We start from the raw sequence: 21,355 nt of genomic DNA on the forward strand, positions 1-21,355 counted from the left end.
ATCTAACTTATGTAAATATCAAACATGTTCTTTCCCTATTTTGGCTTGTGTTTCTTCCCCGTTTTTGTTAATAGTGTGTTAAGTGTCTGATCACAATTTTTTTAGTGAAGATAAACCAAATAGGCATTAAACACCTCAGCCTTCTTTATGTCATCCAATATTACCTCTCCATCACTTTAAATAGGTCCTCTATGTTTTCCTTTGTCTTTCTCTTGCTCCTTATGTATTTATAGAACCTCTTATTGCCTTTAATATCCCTTGCTAGATGTAACTCATTTTGTGCCATAGCTTTCTGATTTTGTCCCCTTGTTTGTACTATTCTTTTGTATTCATCCTTAGCAATTTGTCCATGTTTGCACTGTTTGTAGGATTTCTTCCCTAAAGAACTCCTGATGCAGCCATACTGACCTCTTACTAGTCTTCCTATATCCTCCACAATCACAATAGTTTGCTGTTGTGCCTTCAATATTGTCTCCTTGAGAAACTGCCAGCTCTACTGAACTGCTTTCTCTCTTACATCTACAGGACCTTACTTACCAGTTCTGAGTTTGTTAAAGTCTGCTTTTTTGACATCCACTGACCTTATTCTGATTTTCTCACTCCTTCCTTTTCTTAGAATCATGAAGTCTATCATTTCATGCATGCATCCGATGAAGTGAGCTGTAGCTCACGGAAGCTCATGCTCAAATAAATTGGTTAGTCTCTAAGGTGCCACAAGTCCTCCTTTTCTTTTTGCGAATACAGACTAACACGGCTGTTACTCTGAAACCTATCATTTCATGATCACTTTCAAATTGCCTTCCAACTTCAGATTTGCAACCAATTCCTCCCTGTTAATTAGAATCAAGTCTAAAATGTGTGTCCCCCTGGTTACTGCCTCCTTTCTGAAACAGGTAGTGGTCCCCAATACATTCCAATAACTTATTGGACATTGTATCCATTGTCTGGGTAGTAAAGTCCCTCATGACTATTAGGTCTTATGTTTTGGGTATCTATTTGTTCTTGAAATATCTTATCACCTCTTCTTCCTGATATGGTGGTCTACAGTAGACCCCTTGTTTTTCCCCTTTTATCTCCAACTTTCAACATATCTCGACTTTCAGCTGGTCTTTTGGACCTCAGACCAAGTGTATATATTCTTGATTTATAATACAATACCGCCTCTCTTTTTCCTCTGCCTGTCCTTCCTGAACAAGCTATACCCCCTACCAATTTTCCGGTCATGAGTTTTATCCCACCAAGTCTCTTTGATGCCTGCTGAGTCACAATTTAGTTTATGGACTAATACTTCCAGTTCTTCCTGCTTATTCCCCATACTCCTTGCATTTGTGAATACACATCTAAGATGTTGAGCAGATTACTACATTGTTATCTCTTATTTGTTGCTCCTATGACCCTGTTGTACTTTTCCATCCCCCACCCCATATAGCTTTCGGTTAAGGTCATTTTTTTTATACCTACCTGTGGACTTTTGTCACCTGCTCCCTTTGAACCTAGTTTAAAGCTCTGCTCACTAGGTTGGTGAGTTGGTACACAAAGATGCTCTCCCCTTCTCGGTTAGGTGGACATCATCTCTTCCCAGCAGTCCTCCTTCCTGGAACACCATTCTATGGTTGAGGAAACGAAAGCCCTCCTGTCAACACCATCTCTGAAGCCATGCATTCATCTCCAGGAAGCACATGCCCATGCCTGGGCCCTTACCCTCAGTTGATGAGTTCCATAGATATAGTGTTAAATAAGAACATAGGAACTGACCTACTGATCTGTCAGGCTCAGTCTCCCTGATCCTTGATGACAGCTGGTACCTGATGATTCAGGGAAAGGTGCAAGAAACTTCAGAGCAGTCAATTACGGAGTAATTTGCCCATACAGAATAAGGGAAGAGTATATGTGGTTAGTGGTTTCCTTAATTTAATTTTAGTCTGTTAATTGATATAGGCTAACGCAAGCAGATGTGTCAACTGGCTGTAGTTAGCCTCTTTGTCTAGTGTCTCAAAGACACCAAAGATCGAATGGACATGGAAAGTAGACTATCCTGTCATCCCTAGAGGTGGTTCCTCCAACAAAAAATTTTTGCACATAGGCATTGACAAGGTAGTGAAGATACTTGCTTGGTTGCTGTCTATGCTATATCTGTATTGTGAAAAAGAGGAATGTAGTCCTTAAGTTTGTCATTTCAAAATCTCTGATGAAAGACAAACTCAAGTGGCTAACAGGATAGTCCCATTTAAAAAGATGGTGTGCAAAAGATGGAGGTATGAAGAGTATGGTCCTCTTGGAATGCCTAAGAGTTTCGTTTATGGTGATGAGATATTACAATGAAGAACAACTATAAATGTTTGCTAGAGATAGAGGAGATGTTTTTGTAAAAACAGAAGTCAACATTATGAGTTTAAAAAAAAAAATGTAAAGCAGCTGAAATAAATCAGTTTTAAATGTGCCAATCCAAGCATAAAATGTTTGTATTACAGATTGTACAAAAATAAGGCACTAAACCACCAAATGGAAATTGTACTTTAAAAGATTTTAACACTATTCAATTTATACTAAACAATGATCACCAGCGTACACTGAAAGATAAATTAATGAATCAAACATTACAGATTTCATCAAAGTTTTACTGCTCAGCAATTTCTTTTAAAACAATAAATAGTTAATTGAGCATTAACATTTAGATTTGTATTTAAACATTACAAATGTACAAAGACTTTGGGTATCAGACACTTTGAATGTACTTTCACAAACTCTCAATGAGCCCACATCTTCAAATTTTCCGTTACAAAGAAACAATCATGTATTATACTGTTTGAAAACATAAGAAACAAGGCACAGAAAAGCAAATGTCCCCCTCCCCCCCCCCCCCAAAACAAACAAACAAAAATCCCTCACAAAACTTTCAGAGAACATTTGGAATGTTTGCACAATTCTGTGTAATGAACTATAACAATCGAATCAAAAAGGCAAATTATAAAGTATCTCAAAGGAAGTTCACTATAATATTAAATAATGTAACTAATTGGGTCTGATCCTGTGAGGTACTATTACTCTTATGCAAAATCTTGAATATCCTCAACTGTGGGCACTTAGCATCTTGTATGCTCGACACCTTTATTTGTTGAAGTAACATTATAGGAAAAACAGCACAAGTGTTTCATTTCACCTTATAAAACTGTACTCTTCAAATTAGTGCAAATCCCCAATTTAAATGCAGTTTAAAACAATTATCATAGATCTTTTTTAACCTTCATGTAATGGAATGCTTAGGAGTTTCCAAAATACTCATTAACTTCTGCTGGGTCACTTTTAATCACACTGCAGATCTCTCTCTTACTTAATTTATTTTAAAAGAAAAAACTCATGAAGAGTAGTTTCAATCAAGTATAAATAATATGAGATGGAATTAAGTAAAGAAATATACTGCATGTTACATAAAACCTTTAAATATCCAGAGTATACTGGATGCTGCATAACTCCTGCAGAGAGTATTAAGTAGCAGATTTCTCTTAGCATAATAAAAAGACAATATTTAAAATAAGGCTTTGGTTAAATAAAAAGGTTGCTAAACCTCAGTTATGGTGAAAAAAGTGCAATATAGTCACCAAATATATACCTTCATCTCCAAGGCAAGAAATATGCCTGCCATTTACAATTGGTTTGTCTGTCTGCACTGAAAAATAATATCCTACATAGCTGCAGCAAAACACCTTCAGTATAGGCAAATTAAATATCTAGGGCCTGATCCTCCAACATCTTAAGCCCACTGAAATCAGTGGGACTACTTCTGTGAATAAAGTCACTCTCACGCATGTTTGCAGGATCAGGGTCCCTAATCTGTAACATTCAATTATTTTATAATAGACTCACTCAGTCTCAGCATTTTCTAAGAAGAAAGTATCTGTTGGCAATCAACTGGCCGCAGTACAATAGCTTACAAATACAGTTCTTGTATGTATATGGTAACATAAAGTAATTTTTTTAAAAAGTGCTTATGATTGGTCCATTCAAAATTGTTTAGCTGTATACTATCTTAAGACCAAACACTTAGTTCTGAGGAAAATACACAGTACCTCTGTTTACTGGTAATGTATTAATTCACTTGAGAAAAAAGTAGTGAGTCTATGGAGGAGACTAGTATCTTCATATACAAAATAATTAGAGTTTTACAGTCACAACACATGCTCCAGCTCTTCCTAGGCACAATGGTGCAACCTATAACAAAAAAAAACAAAAAATGACTGACGTGGTATGTTTATAAAATAAATATAATCAACTTTATTAAAAAAAAGACAGATTTTCAAAACTGATAATGTAACACAGTAATTAAGGTTGTAATGTCATTTTTAGGTGCTTTGTATTGTAATCTGACTTTAAAAATTAACAAAATGGGTTGAAGATTGGCATAAAAATGCTCAGAGAAACAGCAATATTTTCTTCTGCAGGACCAAATTCTGCTCTCTCTAAAGTCAATGGCAAACCTCATAAACAGTATTCTTCATAGTAAAATAATATTTATTTGAATATTTTAAAAAATCAAGTATTATTATATTATATTTTAAAATGGGATTATCATCTAACACTGTACTTCTAGGTATAACAGTACTTGGTACTGGGCCTTCATTTCATTGCTATGCAACAATCCTAATCCTGTGGATGACATTGAACAGTATGCAGCATTGCTCATAGATTTGGTAGAACCAAGAAATGTTTTTGCACACTACAAATAGCTTGTATTGTGCAAGTCTTTTAATGCAGCTTTAATACAGCTCCTGATCACCTGAAAAAAAGCAGCACTTGGAGGTTTGTGCATGAAGGAGAAAGTAGGGCAGCCTTGTAGTCTATTCACCAGATGTTCATATACCATGATGATGATCATGGTATGAGTATAGTATCTAGATAAAATAGATGCCAAGATGAGCAAATCAGGCAAATCAGATCAGCCTTGATAAGAGGGACCTGATAATAGGCAGTGAGAGAACTAAATGGAGCCCTACAAATTTTTTTTTAAAAAAAATCTTATTTTGTTTTAAAAAGAAAACTAGAGGACAAGTTCTTGTACTTATTTTCATCTATTTTTTAAAAAAATCTTTGTTTCATCATACTGCACTATCCATGCTGAATAATCACAATCTTCTTGACACTGGCCAGGATTTTCAAATATAGGAAAATGAGAGCTGATGGGTGCTCAGCACTTTTGAAAATCAGATCATTGATTTAGGCACCTAACTTTAAGCTTCTATTTTTGAAAATCTTGGTCTTTGTCTCTGTCCTTCTGCTATATCTACTGTTTTCTAATCTCCTCATTGCGGGTAAGCTCCTTGGGGCATGTACTTTATCTTTTTTCTTCACTGAGAGGCACCAAGCACACTTTTGGCATCACTAAAATAAATAATACCATATAATTTAATTAGAAACTGTACCTGTGTCCACTCATTGGTCTGGGGATCATAAGACTCCACTGTATTAAGATAGGTTTGCCCATCATATCCTCCAACAGCATACAACTTGTCACCAAGAAGACACACTCCCACTGCATCTCTGCTAATGCTCATGGAGGCCACTGCAGTCCACACATCTGTTTTTGGATCATATCTGAAAGATAATTTTTGTAAAAGTCTAATATTGTTGCGTAAAATTCCATTCAAAATAATGAAATTGACTCTCAATGTACTAGACTATCTAGTGGAATCAGTAAAGGAGTATTCTCTCTTCGGGTGTGAAATTAAAAGGATTTCTTACTTGTTTAAACCTTTCCCTTAAAAGCAGCATTTGGTTAATCATTTCACTGAGGCTGTACAGTCAGTATCAGGTACATTCAGTAGATGCACACCTCCTGCATGGCCAAACATACTGTACAGTTCCCATAATTTCAGTTGAAATATTTTAAGTTGTAGCACATCCAGAAGTGTAGTGACAAGGTTAAATGAATTTATTTACTGGATGGGAAATTACATGTAAAGTTGATTATTTCTGAAAGCATGAACAAAAATTCAAGTTATTAATAAAAAAGCCTCACTTTGTCACATACAGAAACAGAAAAAGATACGTAGCACTGTTAACAATACTGTACGTAACTTAATTTAGCAGTATATATGAATGATTTGTTAAAGAGATAACTTTACCAGTTCACCTTTCCACAATCCTGCAAGCTGGACCATGTAACTTGGAGTAGCTTGTGTGACCGGGGCCCAAGAAATCTCTAGACTATGTTTATCTTTTTTCGCTTTTACATAAGAGATAATTTTTTTTTAAAACAATTTTTTCCTCTTTTATGACCAAACATGCTCTGCTCCAGAATCAAGTTCTGTTGCCAGACTCTGTTAGAGTTTAGTGCTCTCTTCATCTTACAGACAGACAACTGTTAAATCCCAAATTACATACGGAATAATGCAGTGTTGCTAAGGAGATTCATTGGACAAATAAATTAATCATTGCTTTTTGCAAAAACTATAATTTATAGAAAAAACGTTGACTTGGTGTACATGGAAAAACTCTTCTACAGCAATTTACCAGAACTTTTCTTGCCATAAACTGGTGTCATTAGGATCACAAACACAATAGTAGACAAGTGGTACACTGAAAACACCTCAGTTAAATTTGAACCTAGAGTACATCAACAGTCTAACAGACAGGTCAGGAATTAAAATTGGAGAGAGTCTAACTCATCTTTTAAAAACTTGTTTTTGACTCAATCTGTAAATGTCTCCTTTTCAGATTAGCCAGCATAGTTACAAGAAAAGACAATGCCAAGAAAACAAATAAATTTCTTGAGGGAATCACATCAATAAAATGGCTTTAAGGCACAGGATTATCAAAAGAAAATATATCCCTCGCTAAGAAGGTATCCAACACCCCTGAAAGTGAGTTTGGGGGGATGAAACATTGGTGTTAATTTCTTTGCATGAGATGCAAAGATATAATGAGTTCTGAGTGTCTTTCTGGCACCTTTTTCTTTTGTGCAGTAGGTCTCTGTTGGAAGCACACATCTTATTCATGTAGAGTCATAGTGTGGAAGTGTTGCCTGAAACTTATGCAGCAGACAAAGTGCATTATGTACTGAAAGATAGTGAATTATGAACTATACATAGTGTTTGTCAATTTGATTTGTATAATTGATTTATAACAATGTGATGCTCTTGAAAACCTACCACAGTATCAGTGTACCGTAGCAAACAAGCATTCACAAACTTCACAGTGACTTTTATGAAGTTCATTTTTAGATTACTATATTTGCAGTAAATTTATTTTATGCTGGTTTTGTAGACATTCAACATCTCCATCCCACTGATTTAGAAGGAGAGAGCAAATTAGAAATAAACAAAACACATGTACTGTAGCAATTCCATTCCAACTTGCAAATTAAAATTTGGTGTAACAAAGATCATTTAGTAATCCATTTTAACATATTTCATAAATTTTTCTAGATGCTATTTATGAATATCATGTTATTCATAATCCTGTTTCAGAACTGAAATGTCAACCTCATCAGGTGACATTTGGGCAAAAATTGATGCACATCTTTCCCATGACCTTTCTTCAAGCATTAGAACTCCCCATCCACTTCTAGAATCTAATTTGTGGTGGGATGGGGCTGCATATATGCAAGCCTTTCTGCAAGGCCTTGGTACTTCAACTTCCACATTTAATTTTTGGGTGCACAGCTTTAGTGCACTAAAAGCTTGAAAGCAGCATTTCTGGGGCTTAACTGGAAGGGTTTCTGAACTGGAACCTCAAACACAAGAAATTTGTGAATAAAGAAGTGGGCTCACGAGTCACAGAAAAGGCTGTGGGAAGTCACAGGAAAGGAGAGACTGGTAGCCTCTTGGGAGCAGGACAATTTGAAGGGATCAAGTCCAGGGGAAGAAGATAGCTCCCATCCTGAAATTCCTTTCTTTTCTGAAATGCTAGTGCTAAACACAGTTCAGGGTGGAGATTAAAAAAAAAAAATCCTACAGGATTTAGCACAAATTCCATTGATTTTCACTGAGGCTTGTGTTTCTTAGGTGATTTTGAAAATCTGCCTCCCTAATAAAAAGGGAGTGTGTTGTATCAGGAAAAAGTTCAGCTGGCTCAGTATGCTCATAACAGGATATTTCAGAGATCTGGAAACCTGACACCAGTGTAGAGAAAATATGTGACTGTGCAGTATAAAGTTTTTACTATAATTGTTACTTGTTTGATGAGACCTGTATAATTCACATCTAGTTTTGCCTTTTGTGAGTAATGCAGTCATCCCAGACTTGTTCCAATAACCATTTTCTATCAGTCCATTTCATCTTTGGGATGATTGCATTACTCATGAATGGTGGACATACCTGATTTTTCCATAAGGTCAAGGGGAACCACGAAAGAGATGACATGAAAGGATTGGACAGAAATTGAATAGTAAGTCATTTAAAAGTTACCTTATAAATGGAGAAAGTTCTATCTCTTGTGAAAGGCCAGTTTGTATGAAACACTAGTGTTTGTAAGCATCTTGATTAAAAGTTTTTCTTAAAATGAATTCTGAATCCTTCAATGAGATTGTTAGAAAACAAAATAATTTTTCTGGATAAAGTGCAATAAGATGGTATTTTTACTCTGTTGGATATGAACCATATTATAAATAGTGTTTTGATTACATGGTATGTGTTTACATATTTACTAGTATTAAAATTATATGACCATTTTAACAGGTTCTCATTGAAGCTCTTTGTGAAAATCATGCCACACTCTTTCACCAGCACTATCCTCATCTAGGTATTACCTTTCCACACAGTCTGACAGTCTGGATGTCAAGTTTGATGCTGGAGCATCATGCCCACCAATAGCATACAGGAACCCATTCCAAGTAGTTACTCCCACACCTCCTCTTCTCTTTGACATTTGAGCACAGAGTGTCCATTTATTAGTATGAGGATCAAAACATTCCACAGATTTGAGACAAGAACTTCCATCCCGACCACCAACTGCATAAAGCCTGTAAAGAAAAGAAACCAATTGAACTCATAAAATAAATATTACAGTAATAGTATTTCCTCATTTATAGGATACTTTTTTATACATGGTTATTCAGGAAAATAAAATTAGCTAGAATGAATTTGAAGGGGTGAAGAAAAACATAACAGAGAACTAGATAATGATCTGGGCATTGGGAAGATAGCTTTTTTTCAAATAAAAATCTTTGAAATAATGATTATTAGATATTTTTAATAATATTCAATTTATCTGACCCACTTTTCACTGTTTAATCTTCATGATTGTATTTTGCCTTTTGTCTTGCATGTTATAAAAAATATCTTAGGATCATAAGAACATTTATTTTTTCAAACCTTTATAGAAAAAAACAATTTCAACTGGTCCTAACCGAAAAAAAAGTTTACCTCTGTTCCAAATAGCAGAATAATGATTTCAGTAAGAATTGCGTAACAATGTTTTTTTCAAACTTTTCAAATGCAAAGGATGTAAGCTTCATGTGACAGATGATTGTGGCTGAGGACTCTCTCAAATTTGTTAAGAACAAAAGTTCAGAGGAATGTCTTGAAATTTCAGTGGAAGGTTCTACAACTAGGACTCAGATGGAAGTTAAGGTTTTGTTTTAATCTTTTTCTTTCAGTCATTATAAACATCTAATAACGATAATCAAGCATTTAAAATACTGTCAACACATGTGATGTCCTTAATGAAGCACTTATGATCCATCCTATTGACATAGGTGCTCTTGAATTTTTTACCCTAAACAAAGTTGGGTGAATAGCTGATTTTTTTGTTTGCTGGCAGTTCTGGGGTAGGGTCAGGGAATCAAAAATTTTTTAGTTTGACCTGAAACTGAATGCAAAAATTGTGATACATTTTGGTGAATCAAAAAAATAATAGTTTCATGTTGAAGTCCCAACAAATATTTTTTGGGCCAAAACTACTGAATGAATTCATGTCACATTGACAAATAGTTCACTGAATAGTTTACTGAAACTGTGTTTTTCAATGAATAAACTATTAGTCCAAACATTTCACTCAGTTCTATACCTAAATGACTTAGAAGCCCAAGTCCCATTTTCAATAGTAACTTAAGTCTTGGTTTCAAAAGCGTTTAAGCCCTGGTCTACACTAGGACTTTAGGTCGAATTTAGCAGCGTTAAATCGATGTAAACCTGCACCCATCCACACGATGAAGCCCTTTTTTTCGACTTAAAGGGCTCTTAAAATCGATTTCCTTACTCCACCCCTGACAAGTGGATTAGCACTTAAATCGGCCTTGCCGGGTCGAATTTGGGGTACTGTGGACACAATTCGATGGTATTGGCCTCCGGGAGCTATCCCAGAGTGCTCTATTGTGACCGCTCTGGACAGCACTCTCAACTCAGATGCACTGGCCAGGTAGAAAGGAAAAGAACCGCAACCTTTTGAATCTCATTTCCGGAGACTGCGGGAACTGTGGGATAGCTACCCACAGTGCAACACTCCGGAAGTCGACGCTTGCCTCGGTACTGTGGAAGCACTCCGCCGAGTTAATGCACTTAATGCACTTAGAGCATTTTCTGTGGGGACACACACACTCGAATATATAAAACCGATTTCTAAAAAACCGACTTCTATAAATTCGACCTAATTTTGTAGTGTAGACATACCCTAAGAGTCTAAGTAACTTATGTGCTTTTGAAAAATTTTACCCATATGCAATAAATGTCATGGATTTAAAAAAAATTAAATACATCTTCTTCATGAAATCAGCAGTAGTTCAATCATATATACTGCAACACTAAAGGGACCAGTTAGATCATTTAGCAACTATTTTATACATTTTAGTTTTCCTCAGCACTGGTAGCATGCTATCACAATAAGCTATTGCTCCAAAACAAAGCTTCCAAATACAATTTAAAAGTTACATTATTCACCATGGAGGAAGCCCCTATTTCCTTTCTTTAGTGCAGCTCCCCCAGCATAGCAGGGTAGCATCCACTCCGGGCTGAGATAAAATTGTCTAGCCCTTCCCTTAGCAGTGGCATGCTCTCTGAAGCTCTTTGCATTTCAGTCTGATTATAGGAGAAAGAAAGAAAAAGAAAATGAAGTTGCTACTCTGGTTTAAGAGGGAAGGAAGGACAGAGAATAAAGCTGATGGAGCTGCACTTGAAAAGGGAAAGAAAATGTAACTCCTCCACAGTGAGTAACCCCAACTTCCATGTCCCCTCTGTTTTAATTTAAACACAACTGGGTATATTATTCAGTATCAGTATAGATTTGCAGAGGGTGAACCTGCATAACATAATTTCAGTGAAGAGCCAGAATCAGTACTCCTCCAAAAAAATTAAACTAGAAAAGGGCATCTCATAATAAAATCCAAACATCCAGCATGATCTCCAGGAAACTACATACCAAAAATTGTACAGTATTTAAACTTTTGCCTAAATCCCAAGCTGGCTATTCCCCCTTGTAGAATGGGCATACTGAAGAAAGAAAGTGGTTTGTATTGAGGTTTGATATGCCTGTCAAAGCCTTGTTTTACCCGTTTAAAAAAAACATTCTGCCTCCAAATTTTAGCTCTTGATAATGTCCTCACATCCACTAGATGGTGTAGTTTGTCCTTTTCTAATACACAAAGGTTTTTGGCTCACTCTAGTAACAGCTTTTTAAACTGATGAACAATTAAGGCACTACTTTAAGAATGGAAGGAGAAATCCAGTATTAGATGCACTACATGACAGGTGAACACGAAGAAAAACTCAGAAAATAATAATGATGATCAGATATTGGCAACTTTCATAATATCCATGAGCAATTCACAAACGGAATTGTGGGTATGCTACATACCCAATGCTCTTATGTTGAAGGATACCACTCCAAACACTCCAGGAAGTATTCTAATGAAGAAGTCAACACATCAGTAAAAAAAGCTAGTAAATTTAATCTGTGATATTGCTCAATTCAAAAGGCATCCTGAAGTGCCATTATTCAAAATGGTTTCATTTGGTACAGAGAATGATACAGTTTGAACAATCAAATCAGCAGGTACTATAAATGGTAACTATTATATTGTCAGCATTTGCAAAAAATTACCATGCACATCTTTTCCTATACTAAACATGGAAATAACAGATATCTCAGATACCATTGTGAAGTAACATTTGACAAATACCAGTTTTTCAGTAGGAACCAATATACTTTCATGTTTCAAATTAATATCACTTTTCAAAACATTGTAGATCAAATAGTCCTCACTAGTCTCATTGTTTTAATTTCCTCTTAAGAATGAATACACTACAAAATAGTAGCCTACTATGCAAGTCATGTCCCAATGAAAAGTGGAGATGATTGTTCAAAGACTTTGATGAGCAAGTAACTGGAGAACATAATGAAAATGTTTTGAGAAATAGTGTAAAATAAACATTCCGAACACTGGAATTTTAACCTGTGTCTTTATTTAAATAAATTACTAAACATCTGTAGGATAACAAACTTTAGACAGTCAGTAATGTGGATTAATGAAGAATAAATCTTGACAGAGAAACTTGAGGTATATGTAATATTTTGGGGGTTTTAGTAAACCATTTGACATAATATCCAATTAATTTTTACCCTCAGAATGAAATCAAACTGCCACAAATATGAAGAGTCACAGAGACTAAAAACTTGCCTAAAGGATCATAGCTACAGTAAGTGGTAAAATACTGAGATAGGAATAGGTACCTAGGCCCTGATTCAGCAATTTACTTAAGCATGTGTTTAACTTTAAACACATGAGTACCTCTATTGACATCAACAGAACTATTGATATGCTTATGTTAGGCATGTGCTTAAGTACCTGGCTGAATCAGATGTAAACTTATCTGCAATATGATACTGCAAAGAAAAAAGGTCAATGGAATTTTGGGCTGCTAATGCAGAAGCATCACATTAGGATTTGGAGCAAGGAGCTACTCTCTCTTTATACAGGTATGCATCTGAAATATTACATTCAGGTACGGGAATCTCATTACTAGAAAGACAGACAAATTGGAGAGAGTTCAGATATAAATAAATAAATAAAAATAAAATAAAATAAAAATACTGTGGGGATTGATTTGTAAGGAAAATTTAAAGAGTAAATGTGCAGCTTGGTTAAGGGCCTCTCTATACTGCGGATTACATGTATTGATGCAGCATCAGTATAATTACCTGGGTACAAATATCCCCAGTACAGACACGGCTCAAGAGACGATTAAGGAGTGTTATGATAACAACCTACAACTATTTGAAGGATGTGAACACCAAGGAGGGAAGCACCATTTTTTAAGTGCAGCACACAGATTGTAACTAGGAGTAACTGGATAAAATTAATATAGAAAAAAAATTAAGTTGTATATCAAGAAAAGCTTCCGGATAGTGATAATTATCAAACTGTCGAAAAGTCCTCCACATGAAGTGGTGGAAGAAATGCTTACTATAACTGTGGTTCTTCAAGATGTGATGCAGACATGTATTCCATTTAGGTATTTGCGCATCCAGCGCACTGGAGCTCGAGAAATTTGCCTAGCAGTACCCACAGAGGGGTGGCATTCGCACTTCATGGCCATAGCCCCTTCCCTGGCTATATGAGACAACGCTACCCTGACCCTCCCCCTGAAAACAATATTCCGATACAGAGGGGACAGAAGGTGGGTCATGAAATGCATGTCTGCACCACAGCTCAAAGAACCACAGTTTCAGCACAGTTATAGTAAGTAACTGTTTCTTCTTCTTCTTCAAGTAGATGCAGCCAAGTGACTCATTAGCAGTAGCCATGGTAACAAGATTCTTAGAAGGCTCCTTCATCTCCATCCTCCTGTCCAAGAGCTGATTCCTCTGTGGGACCTTAACTCAGTCTTATTGGCCTTAATGGGACCTCCATTCAAGCCCCTGGCATCTTGGCCCTTTCCACTGTTGTGCCAGAAAACTGCGTTCCTCATAGTGATAACATCTGCAAGGAGTGTGAGAGTTGAAGGTTCTGATGGCAGAGCTTCCTTATACACAATTCTGCAAAGACTAAATGACTTTATGACTGCATCCAAAATGTTTGTCTGCAGTGGTTTCTCACTTTCATTTGAAGTAGGCAACATATTTAGCTGTGTTCTTTCCCAAGCTGTATTCATCTCTGGAGGAGCAGTGTTTCCATATTTTAGATGTCAGGCAATGGCTAGCCTTTTATCTGGACAGCACTAAATCATTTTGTGCTTCACCTTGTTTGTGTAGTATGTGGATCTCATGAAGGGTCAAGTGGTCTCTTTGCAGACAATCTCCAAATGGATAACATCCTGCATCAAGACTAAATATGAAATAGTTTTGATTACATGGCATTGAAGAAGCCTTATCTTCCCTGAATCAGGGGAAGACATGCCAATATGGCTGCCATATGCACTTTGAATGAACTAAATGCAAGCCCCAATGATGGAAAGTTCAAGTACTCCAAAATGTCCTGGATAGAGACCAGCGTTGTTTGGATTCCACAGGCTAATGCCTACACTGAAAATCACTTCCATTTCACTGAACAGGCCATCCTGGTGGAAGGTTTTCTACTTTAAGGAGGACTTGTTGGCCAGCCACAAAACACTGCTCTTCCTCCTTATTCAGCCACGCAATGGCCACACCACGAGATGCAGGGAGCTGAGCACAGGATTCAAGGTGCAGCCTTGGCTCTGAGTGAGTAAGACGGGATGGGGAGGAAGCAGTATGGGGGGGGGCTGAATTGACAATACGAGAAGGTTGGAGATCCAGCACTGTCTCAGCCACATTGATGCAATGAGAATGATCTTGGCTCAATCTGCCTTGAGCTTTATGATGTGAGCGATGATCGAGATCAGGGGAAAGGCGCACAAGACAGCCAACTGACAGCTGAGGTGGAACACATCCAACAGGGAGCCTGGACTGAAGCTCCCTTGAAAGCAAAACAGATGACATTTTGCATTGTCCCTTTTAGCAAACGGGTCAATCGTTGAGATGCCCAAAACTGTGAAGATGACCTGGAGGACACTGGTCTTCAGGGACCACTCATGACTCAGAGAAAAATATCTATTGAGAGAATCCACAAGATGATTCTGAACCCCAGGCAAGTGAATGGCTTTTCGAATAATGTTCTCCTCAATGCAGAACTGCCCCAGACTGATCACCTCTAAGTAGAGCAACCAGAGGTGTGCTCCCCCGTCTTTGTTCACATAGTACATTGTGGTGGTATTGTCAATATGTGAACGACTGAGTTTCTAATATGATCCCCAAAAGCATGACATGCATTCTAGATGGTCTGAAGCTCTAGCATGTTGATATGGAGTGAGGCCTCCTGCTCCGAATATAGCCTCTGAACTTTCAGTGACCCCAGGTGCGCCCACCAACCCAACCAACCTGGTTGGCAAAGGCTGGACAAAGGGAATGCCTTGGCAAACATTCTCTGGACGCATCCACCACTGCAAAGAGTTCAGGACCAGTGGAGGAAGATGAACCAGTCTGTCTAGGGTGTGAAGAGTGGGATGGTAAACTGTCCTGAATCAGATTTGAAGGAGGTGAAGCTGCAATTTCACAAACTGGACCACATGTGTATAACAGAGCCTCAGACTGTCCGAACTGTCGTGCAAGGCTGAGACTGCAGACTGAGGCAAAGGTCGCAAATTGTCTGAAAACAGTTGTTCGGAAGAAACGTTTTTGACGTACTGGAATCTAACAGGGCCCCAGTGAACTTGATGTTCTGAGTGGGAGCCAAGGTTGACTTCCCAGTGACTTTATGATTGGACAAACTAACCACTTTCTTAAATTCTTTCTGTTTCTACCTGTGAAAAATGTGTGTGTTTTTGCAGAGTTTTCATTAGAACCTTCAGTAAATCACCTTCCATTACCAATTTCACCTGCAAAAAGTTAGGGAGATTTTCAGCCCATGTCTTATAGGTACATTTCTCTTTAGTGCTAGTGGAGTTAATAGTCTTTAAAATAGATTATTCTACACCGATATCTACATCATCTATAGCATAGGCTAAAACTGTGCTGCACAGCTATAGATGTTATGTGGATTCTTTACTACAGACATGGACAAGTGGCAGAAATAAAAACACAATATATTTTAGAAGCCTTTTTCTACTTCTAAAAATATGGACTTGTGCAAGTCTTTGTTGGTTTAGTAAACTCTGTGCTTTCATTCTTCTAAAAACATGAGAACTTGAACATGTCTTGTTTTTCAAAAAATAATGCTGTGACTTGAAGTATTTTGCTTTAATTAAGTCACGGTTTTGAAAATGTAGTTCTAAACTACAAAAGCCAAAGAAGAAGAAACTATTACCTGTATGTATTAAGGTTTGGTTTTGGCAAATTTGATTATTTTGCCACTTGCAGAGTTAAAAAAAGTTAATTTTCATCAATACATAGGTTCAACACTAACAGAAACTAGAACTCCAACTGGTGCCCTCAGCAAAGGTCCCAAGGACTTCATTAATAAGGAGACAGAATTGCTTGCTTGCCTTAGAGATGGCTCCCCCTTCATAGCACTGAAGCACATTGGGGTGTGGTGGGGAAGCTTGCATAGTCAATGCTGTACTTTTTCCTGTAAGAAGAGGACTTCAGTTGCCAGTACTATCAACTAACATATTTCATGAGCAATAAATTCACTTAAAAATATTTCTAAAGCTACATTAAAAAAATTAATGTAAACAAAAATTGGACCAAATTATTTCTCAAGAAAATGCCTTTGCTTACTTTCCATTTAAGACTGCTACACCAACAGTGCTCCTTGGAGTTGACATACTGGCTACAAAGTTCCATTGACGAGCCTGTGGATCCCATCTTTCTACTGTATTCAGGTAGCTCCAACCGTCATGCCCTCCTACAGCATACATAGGACCTTCCAATACAGCTACCCCTAAAAAACAGAGAAAAACAACTGCTTCCTGGAAAAACAAAGGGCATCACTTTCCCATTACCCCTACCAAAATGTCCACCAAAAAAGATGCACCTTTAAAATAAATACAAATCACATTCTCTTTTGGCTGCTAATATTAAACAGGTTCAATAGGTGCAAATCAATCAAAATAATTTGTCACTTTAATTTTAGCTGATTTTAGAGTTCAGATTTAGACTAGTATCAAGATCAAAACAAATGAGCTTTAAAGAGAGATTTTAACTGCTCTTAACCAATCACAGGTTTAGAATTTTAAAAATTATGAAGTTATACATACCAAGGCCATGCCGATGTGTGGACATAGGTGGCATTACACTCCAAGTTTTTGTTTTGGGGTTGTAGCACTCCACAGTATTCAATGTTTTCAGTCCATCTCTACCACCAACAACATACAACTTATCATCTAATACTGCAACACCAAACTGTAACCTTCTCCCATTCATATTTGCTACAGGAGTCCACATGTTGGTACGGAGTTCATATTTTTCAATGCTTGTAGCTCCTTAACAGTAATATACACAAGTTATAGTCAGAGAGAACAGTTATTTGCAGTAAGTGTTCTATTTAAATTACTAGCAGAAGGGTTGATCCTCCAAGGTGCTGAGCCCTCTGGATTTGATCCTGAAATTCACTTAAGCATATGCTTAACTTTAAACATGCAAGTAGTATTCTTGAATTAATCTGGGATTAATTGCATGCATAAAAATTAAATGCTTTGAAGGGCAAGAGCCAGAATGCTCAACATCCTTGCTGGATTAAGCCTATAAGGACCATTAAAATTTCAGGAAGTGACATAAAATGAACCTGACGGAACTATATTTCAGTATTAAGATTAACCTCATAGCATAACAAAATCTGAAGTTCTGTGAAAAAATGTCAGGTTCACATACATATATGCATTCACATTCTATAGATATACAACTAACCTCATTTGTATAATCTGTATTAATATAACATTAAAATTAATACACAAACTAAGAATGAATGAAAATGTGTTCTAATTCCCGTGGTATTCATAACTCACTAAAATGTTTCTAGTTATCACCACACAGTATGAAAGCTCATAAAAATACCATTCTGAGACACCTTCATAGAATGCTTTAATAGTCAATAAGGGTATGAGTTAAATATTCTGTAGCAGCTTTCACTTATTTTTGTTTGTATTCAAATCTGCATTAATATTAACATTTTTATGTATCATTTCCTTAAGTTTTTAACATTCATGTGAACAGAGGTGCTTTTCCATTCATTTGACTGAACATTTAAATGAACAGAACTGAGGCGATCCCATTATAGGTTAACAACAACCATAACTCAGCTTCCTGCACACATGTACTATTTTTATTGCTATATATGTCTATTACTGAAGTAAAAAACATCAGTAAATATTTGTGAATTTTGTTCTTTATGATGTATAGCCTTTGAATGTTTTAATTTGTATCCTACATACATATCTAATAAATATATCTTTACAAAAATCTACTCAACTGATTTTCAGTACACATTGTCATCAACTAATATTTGTAAACCAATACCTTTTGTTGCATCCATTCCTCCAACTGCAAACAACACTCCTACAGTAGACTTTCTAGGCTTTGTGCGAGGACTTTGTAACATGGGTCGTCTCTCTGGCAACAGATGGTATTTCATTGCTTCCATAATGAGTTTTTGACATTCGATGTCATCCTTAAAGAGGGCATTATTTTCCATGTCTGCCAGAAACTGGCAAAAATAAAATTAAACATGTTAAAGTGCTAAGCAAACGGCAATAAGTTTAAAAGAATAAAAATTATAATGGAACATTTTGTCTGAAAAATATTGCTGTCTGGTTTACAACACACACTCATCAGAATGATCACACAAATAGTATAAGTGTAAAATTAGATGAATCAATCTACAGAACACTCATATTTTGAAATATACTTAGAAAGATAGAAAAAGGGAAGGAATGAGGTTCAACTTATTCTATTTGCCACTCGATTTAACCCTGGCCATATGTATCAAGAATCACAACAATTACAGCAAAATATCTAATCTGGTGGTGTCAAAGTCATTGCAGCAAAAGTTGGACACTTCAAAGTCGATTCTATTCCCGACTCTGCAAACGACCTATGCTGTGATCTTGGAAAATTCACTTTTCCTCTCTGTACCTCAGTACAGTACCTTAGAGGCTGAAATGGCAAAGTGGGAAGGAGGCAGAGGTCTATACAATGACATGTATACTAGGGCTGTTGATTAATCACAGTTAACTCGTGATTATTATTTTTATATATTATTGAAGTGCTTATTAAACCAGGTTCGCCGGGGGATGGTGACCTAAGCCCAGAGGTAAGTGGGGAAATGGGATACTGGAAGGAACGACAAGGAGGAGGGTACAAGACGGGAAGCCTCCTGATTCAGACTGAGAAAGTAGGGCAATCAGCTAGTTATCTTAGGTACATATACATGAACGCAAAAAGCCTGGGAAACAAGCAGGAAGAATTGGAAGTCCTGGCACAATCAAGAAACTATGATGTGATTTGAACAACAGAAACTTGGTAGGGCAGTTACATGACTGGAGCACTGTCGTGGATGGGTATAAACTGTTCAGAAAGGAAGGAAGGAAAGGTAGAGGAGTGGCATTGTATGTAAGAGAGCAGTATGATTCCTCAGAGCTCCAGTATGAAACTGGAGAAAAGCCTGTTGAGAGTCTTTGGGTTAAGTTTAGAGGTGAGAGCAACAAGGGTGACGTTGTGGTGGGCGTGTGCTGTAGACCACCAGATCAGAAGGATGAGGTAGACGAGGCTTTCTTCAGACAACTAACTGAAGTTTCCAGATCACAGGCCCTGGTTCTAATGGAGGACTTCAATCACCCTGACATCTGTTGAGAGAGCAATACAGCAATGCACAGACAACCCAGGAAGTTTTTGGAGAGTGTTGGGAACAACTTCCTGGTACAAGTGCTGGAGGAACCAACTAGGAGCCATGATCCTCTTGACCTGCTGCTTACAAACAGGGAAGGATTGGTAGGGGAAGTAGAAGTGAATGGCAACCTAGGCAGCAGTGACCATGAGATAGTTGAGTTCAGGATCTTGACAAAAGGAAGAAAGGAGACTGGCAAAATATGGACCCTGGACTTTAGAAAAGCAGACTTTGACTTCCTTAGGGAACTAATAGGCAGGATCCCCTGGGAGGCTAATATGTGGGGACAAGGAGTCCAGGAGAGCTGGCTGTATTTTAAAGAAGCCTTATTGAGGGTGCAGGAACAAACCATCCCGATGTGCAGAAAGAATAGCAAATATGGCTGGCGACCAGCTTGGCTTAATAGTGAAATTTTCAGTGAGCTTAAACTCAAAAAGGAAGCTTACAAGAAGTGGAAATTTGGACAGATAACTAGGGAGGAGTATAAAAATATTGCTATAGCATGCAGGGGTGTAATCAGGAAGGCTAAGTCACAACCGGAGTTGCAGCTAGCAAGGGATGTGGAGGGTTTCTACAGGTATGTTAGCAACAAGAAGGTGGTCAGGGAAAGTGTGGGACCCTTACTGAATGGGGAAGGCAACATAGTGACAGATGATGTGGAAAAACCTGAAGTACTCAATGCTTTTTTTGCCTCAGCCTTCATAGACAAAGTCAGCTCCCAGACTGCTGCACTGGGCAACACAGTATGGGGAGGAGGTGAGCAGGCCTCAGTGGTGAAAGAACAGGTTAAGGACTATTTAGAAAAGCTGGACATGCACAAGTCTATGGGTCCAGATCTAATACATCCAAGGGTGCTGAGGGAGTTAGCTTATGTGATTGCAGAGCCATTGGCCATTATCTTTGAAAATTCGTGGCAATCCAGGGAGGTCCCTGACTATTGGAAAAAGGCAAATATAGCACCCATATTTAAAAAAAGGGAAGAAAGAGAACCCGGGGAACTATAGTCCCCAGCAAAATCATGGAGCAGGTCCTCAAGGAATCCATTTTGAAGCACTTGGAGGAGTGTAAGGTGATCAGGAACAGTCAGCATGGATTCACCAAGGGCAAGTCATGCCTGACCAACCTGATTGCCTTCTATGATGAGATAACTGGCTCTGTGCATATGGGGAAAAGAGGTGGATGTGATATATCTTGACTTTAGCAAAGCTTTTGATACCGTCTCCCTCAGTATTCTTGCCAGCAAGTTAAAGTAGTATGGATTGGATGAATGGACTATACAGTGGATAGAAAGCTGGCTAGACTGTCGGGCTCAATGGGTAGTGATCAACGGCTTGATGTCTAGTTGGCAGCTAGTCCACTCAAGTGGAGTGCCCCAGGCGTTGGTCCAGGGGCTGGTTTTGTTCAACATCTTTATTAATGATCTGGATGATGGGATGAATTGCATGAATTGGAGGGTAGGGATAGGGTCCAGAGTGACCTAGACAAATTGGAGGATTGGGCCAAAAGAAATCTGATGAGGTTCAACAAGGACATGTGCAGAGTCCTGCATTTAGGAAGGAAGAATCCCATGCACCGCTACAGGCTGGGGAC

General features: G+C 37.6%; 1 protein-coding gene across 6 annotated transcripts in view; it reads right to left on the reverse strand.

The window, feature by feature from the left end:
- Positions 1 to 2,597: 2,597 nt before the first annotated feature.
- The window catches only part of KLHL5 (kelch like family member 5), a 96,526-nt gene continuing 77,768 nt past the window's right edge, over positions 2,598 to 21,355 (reverse strand). For 4 of the 6 annotated variants that reach the window (XM_027822182.3, XM_043544513.1, XM_043544514.1 and 1 more), the window contains 6 exons: positions 18,400 to 18,586; positions 17,142 to 17,366; positions 16,663 to 16,825; positions 8,744 to 8,956; positions 5,418 to 5,589; positions 2,598 to 4,209 (listed from right to left, as the gene is read on the reverse strand). In XM_027822182.3, the coding sequence (XP_027677983.1) occupies positions 4,153 to 4,209; positions 5,418 to 5,589; positions 8,744 to 8,956; positions 16,663 to 16,825; positions 17,142 to 17,366; positions 18,400 to 18,586 (1,017 nt within the window). In that variant the 3' untranslated portion in view covers positions 2,598 to 4,152. Of the gene's footprint in view, positions 4,210 to 5,417; positions 5,590 to 5,736; positions 5,968 to 8,743; positions 8,957 to 16,427; positions 16,511 to 16,662; positions 16,826 to 17,141; positions 17,367 to 18,399; positions 18,587 to 21,355 lie in introns of those variants that run through there. The other 2 variants (XR_006290141.1, XM_043544512.1) reach the window with 2 other exon arrangements.

This window comes from Chelonia mydas, chromosome 4 (assembly GCF_015237465.2).
Source record: "Chelonia mydas isolate rCheMyd1 chromosome 4, rCheMyd1.pri.v2, whole genome shotgun sequence".
Taxonomy (NCBI): domain Eukaryota; kingdom Metazoa; phylum Chordata; order Testudines; family Cheloniidae; genus Chelonia; species Chelonia mydas.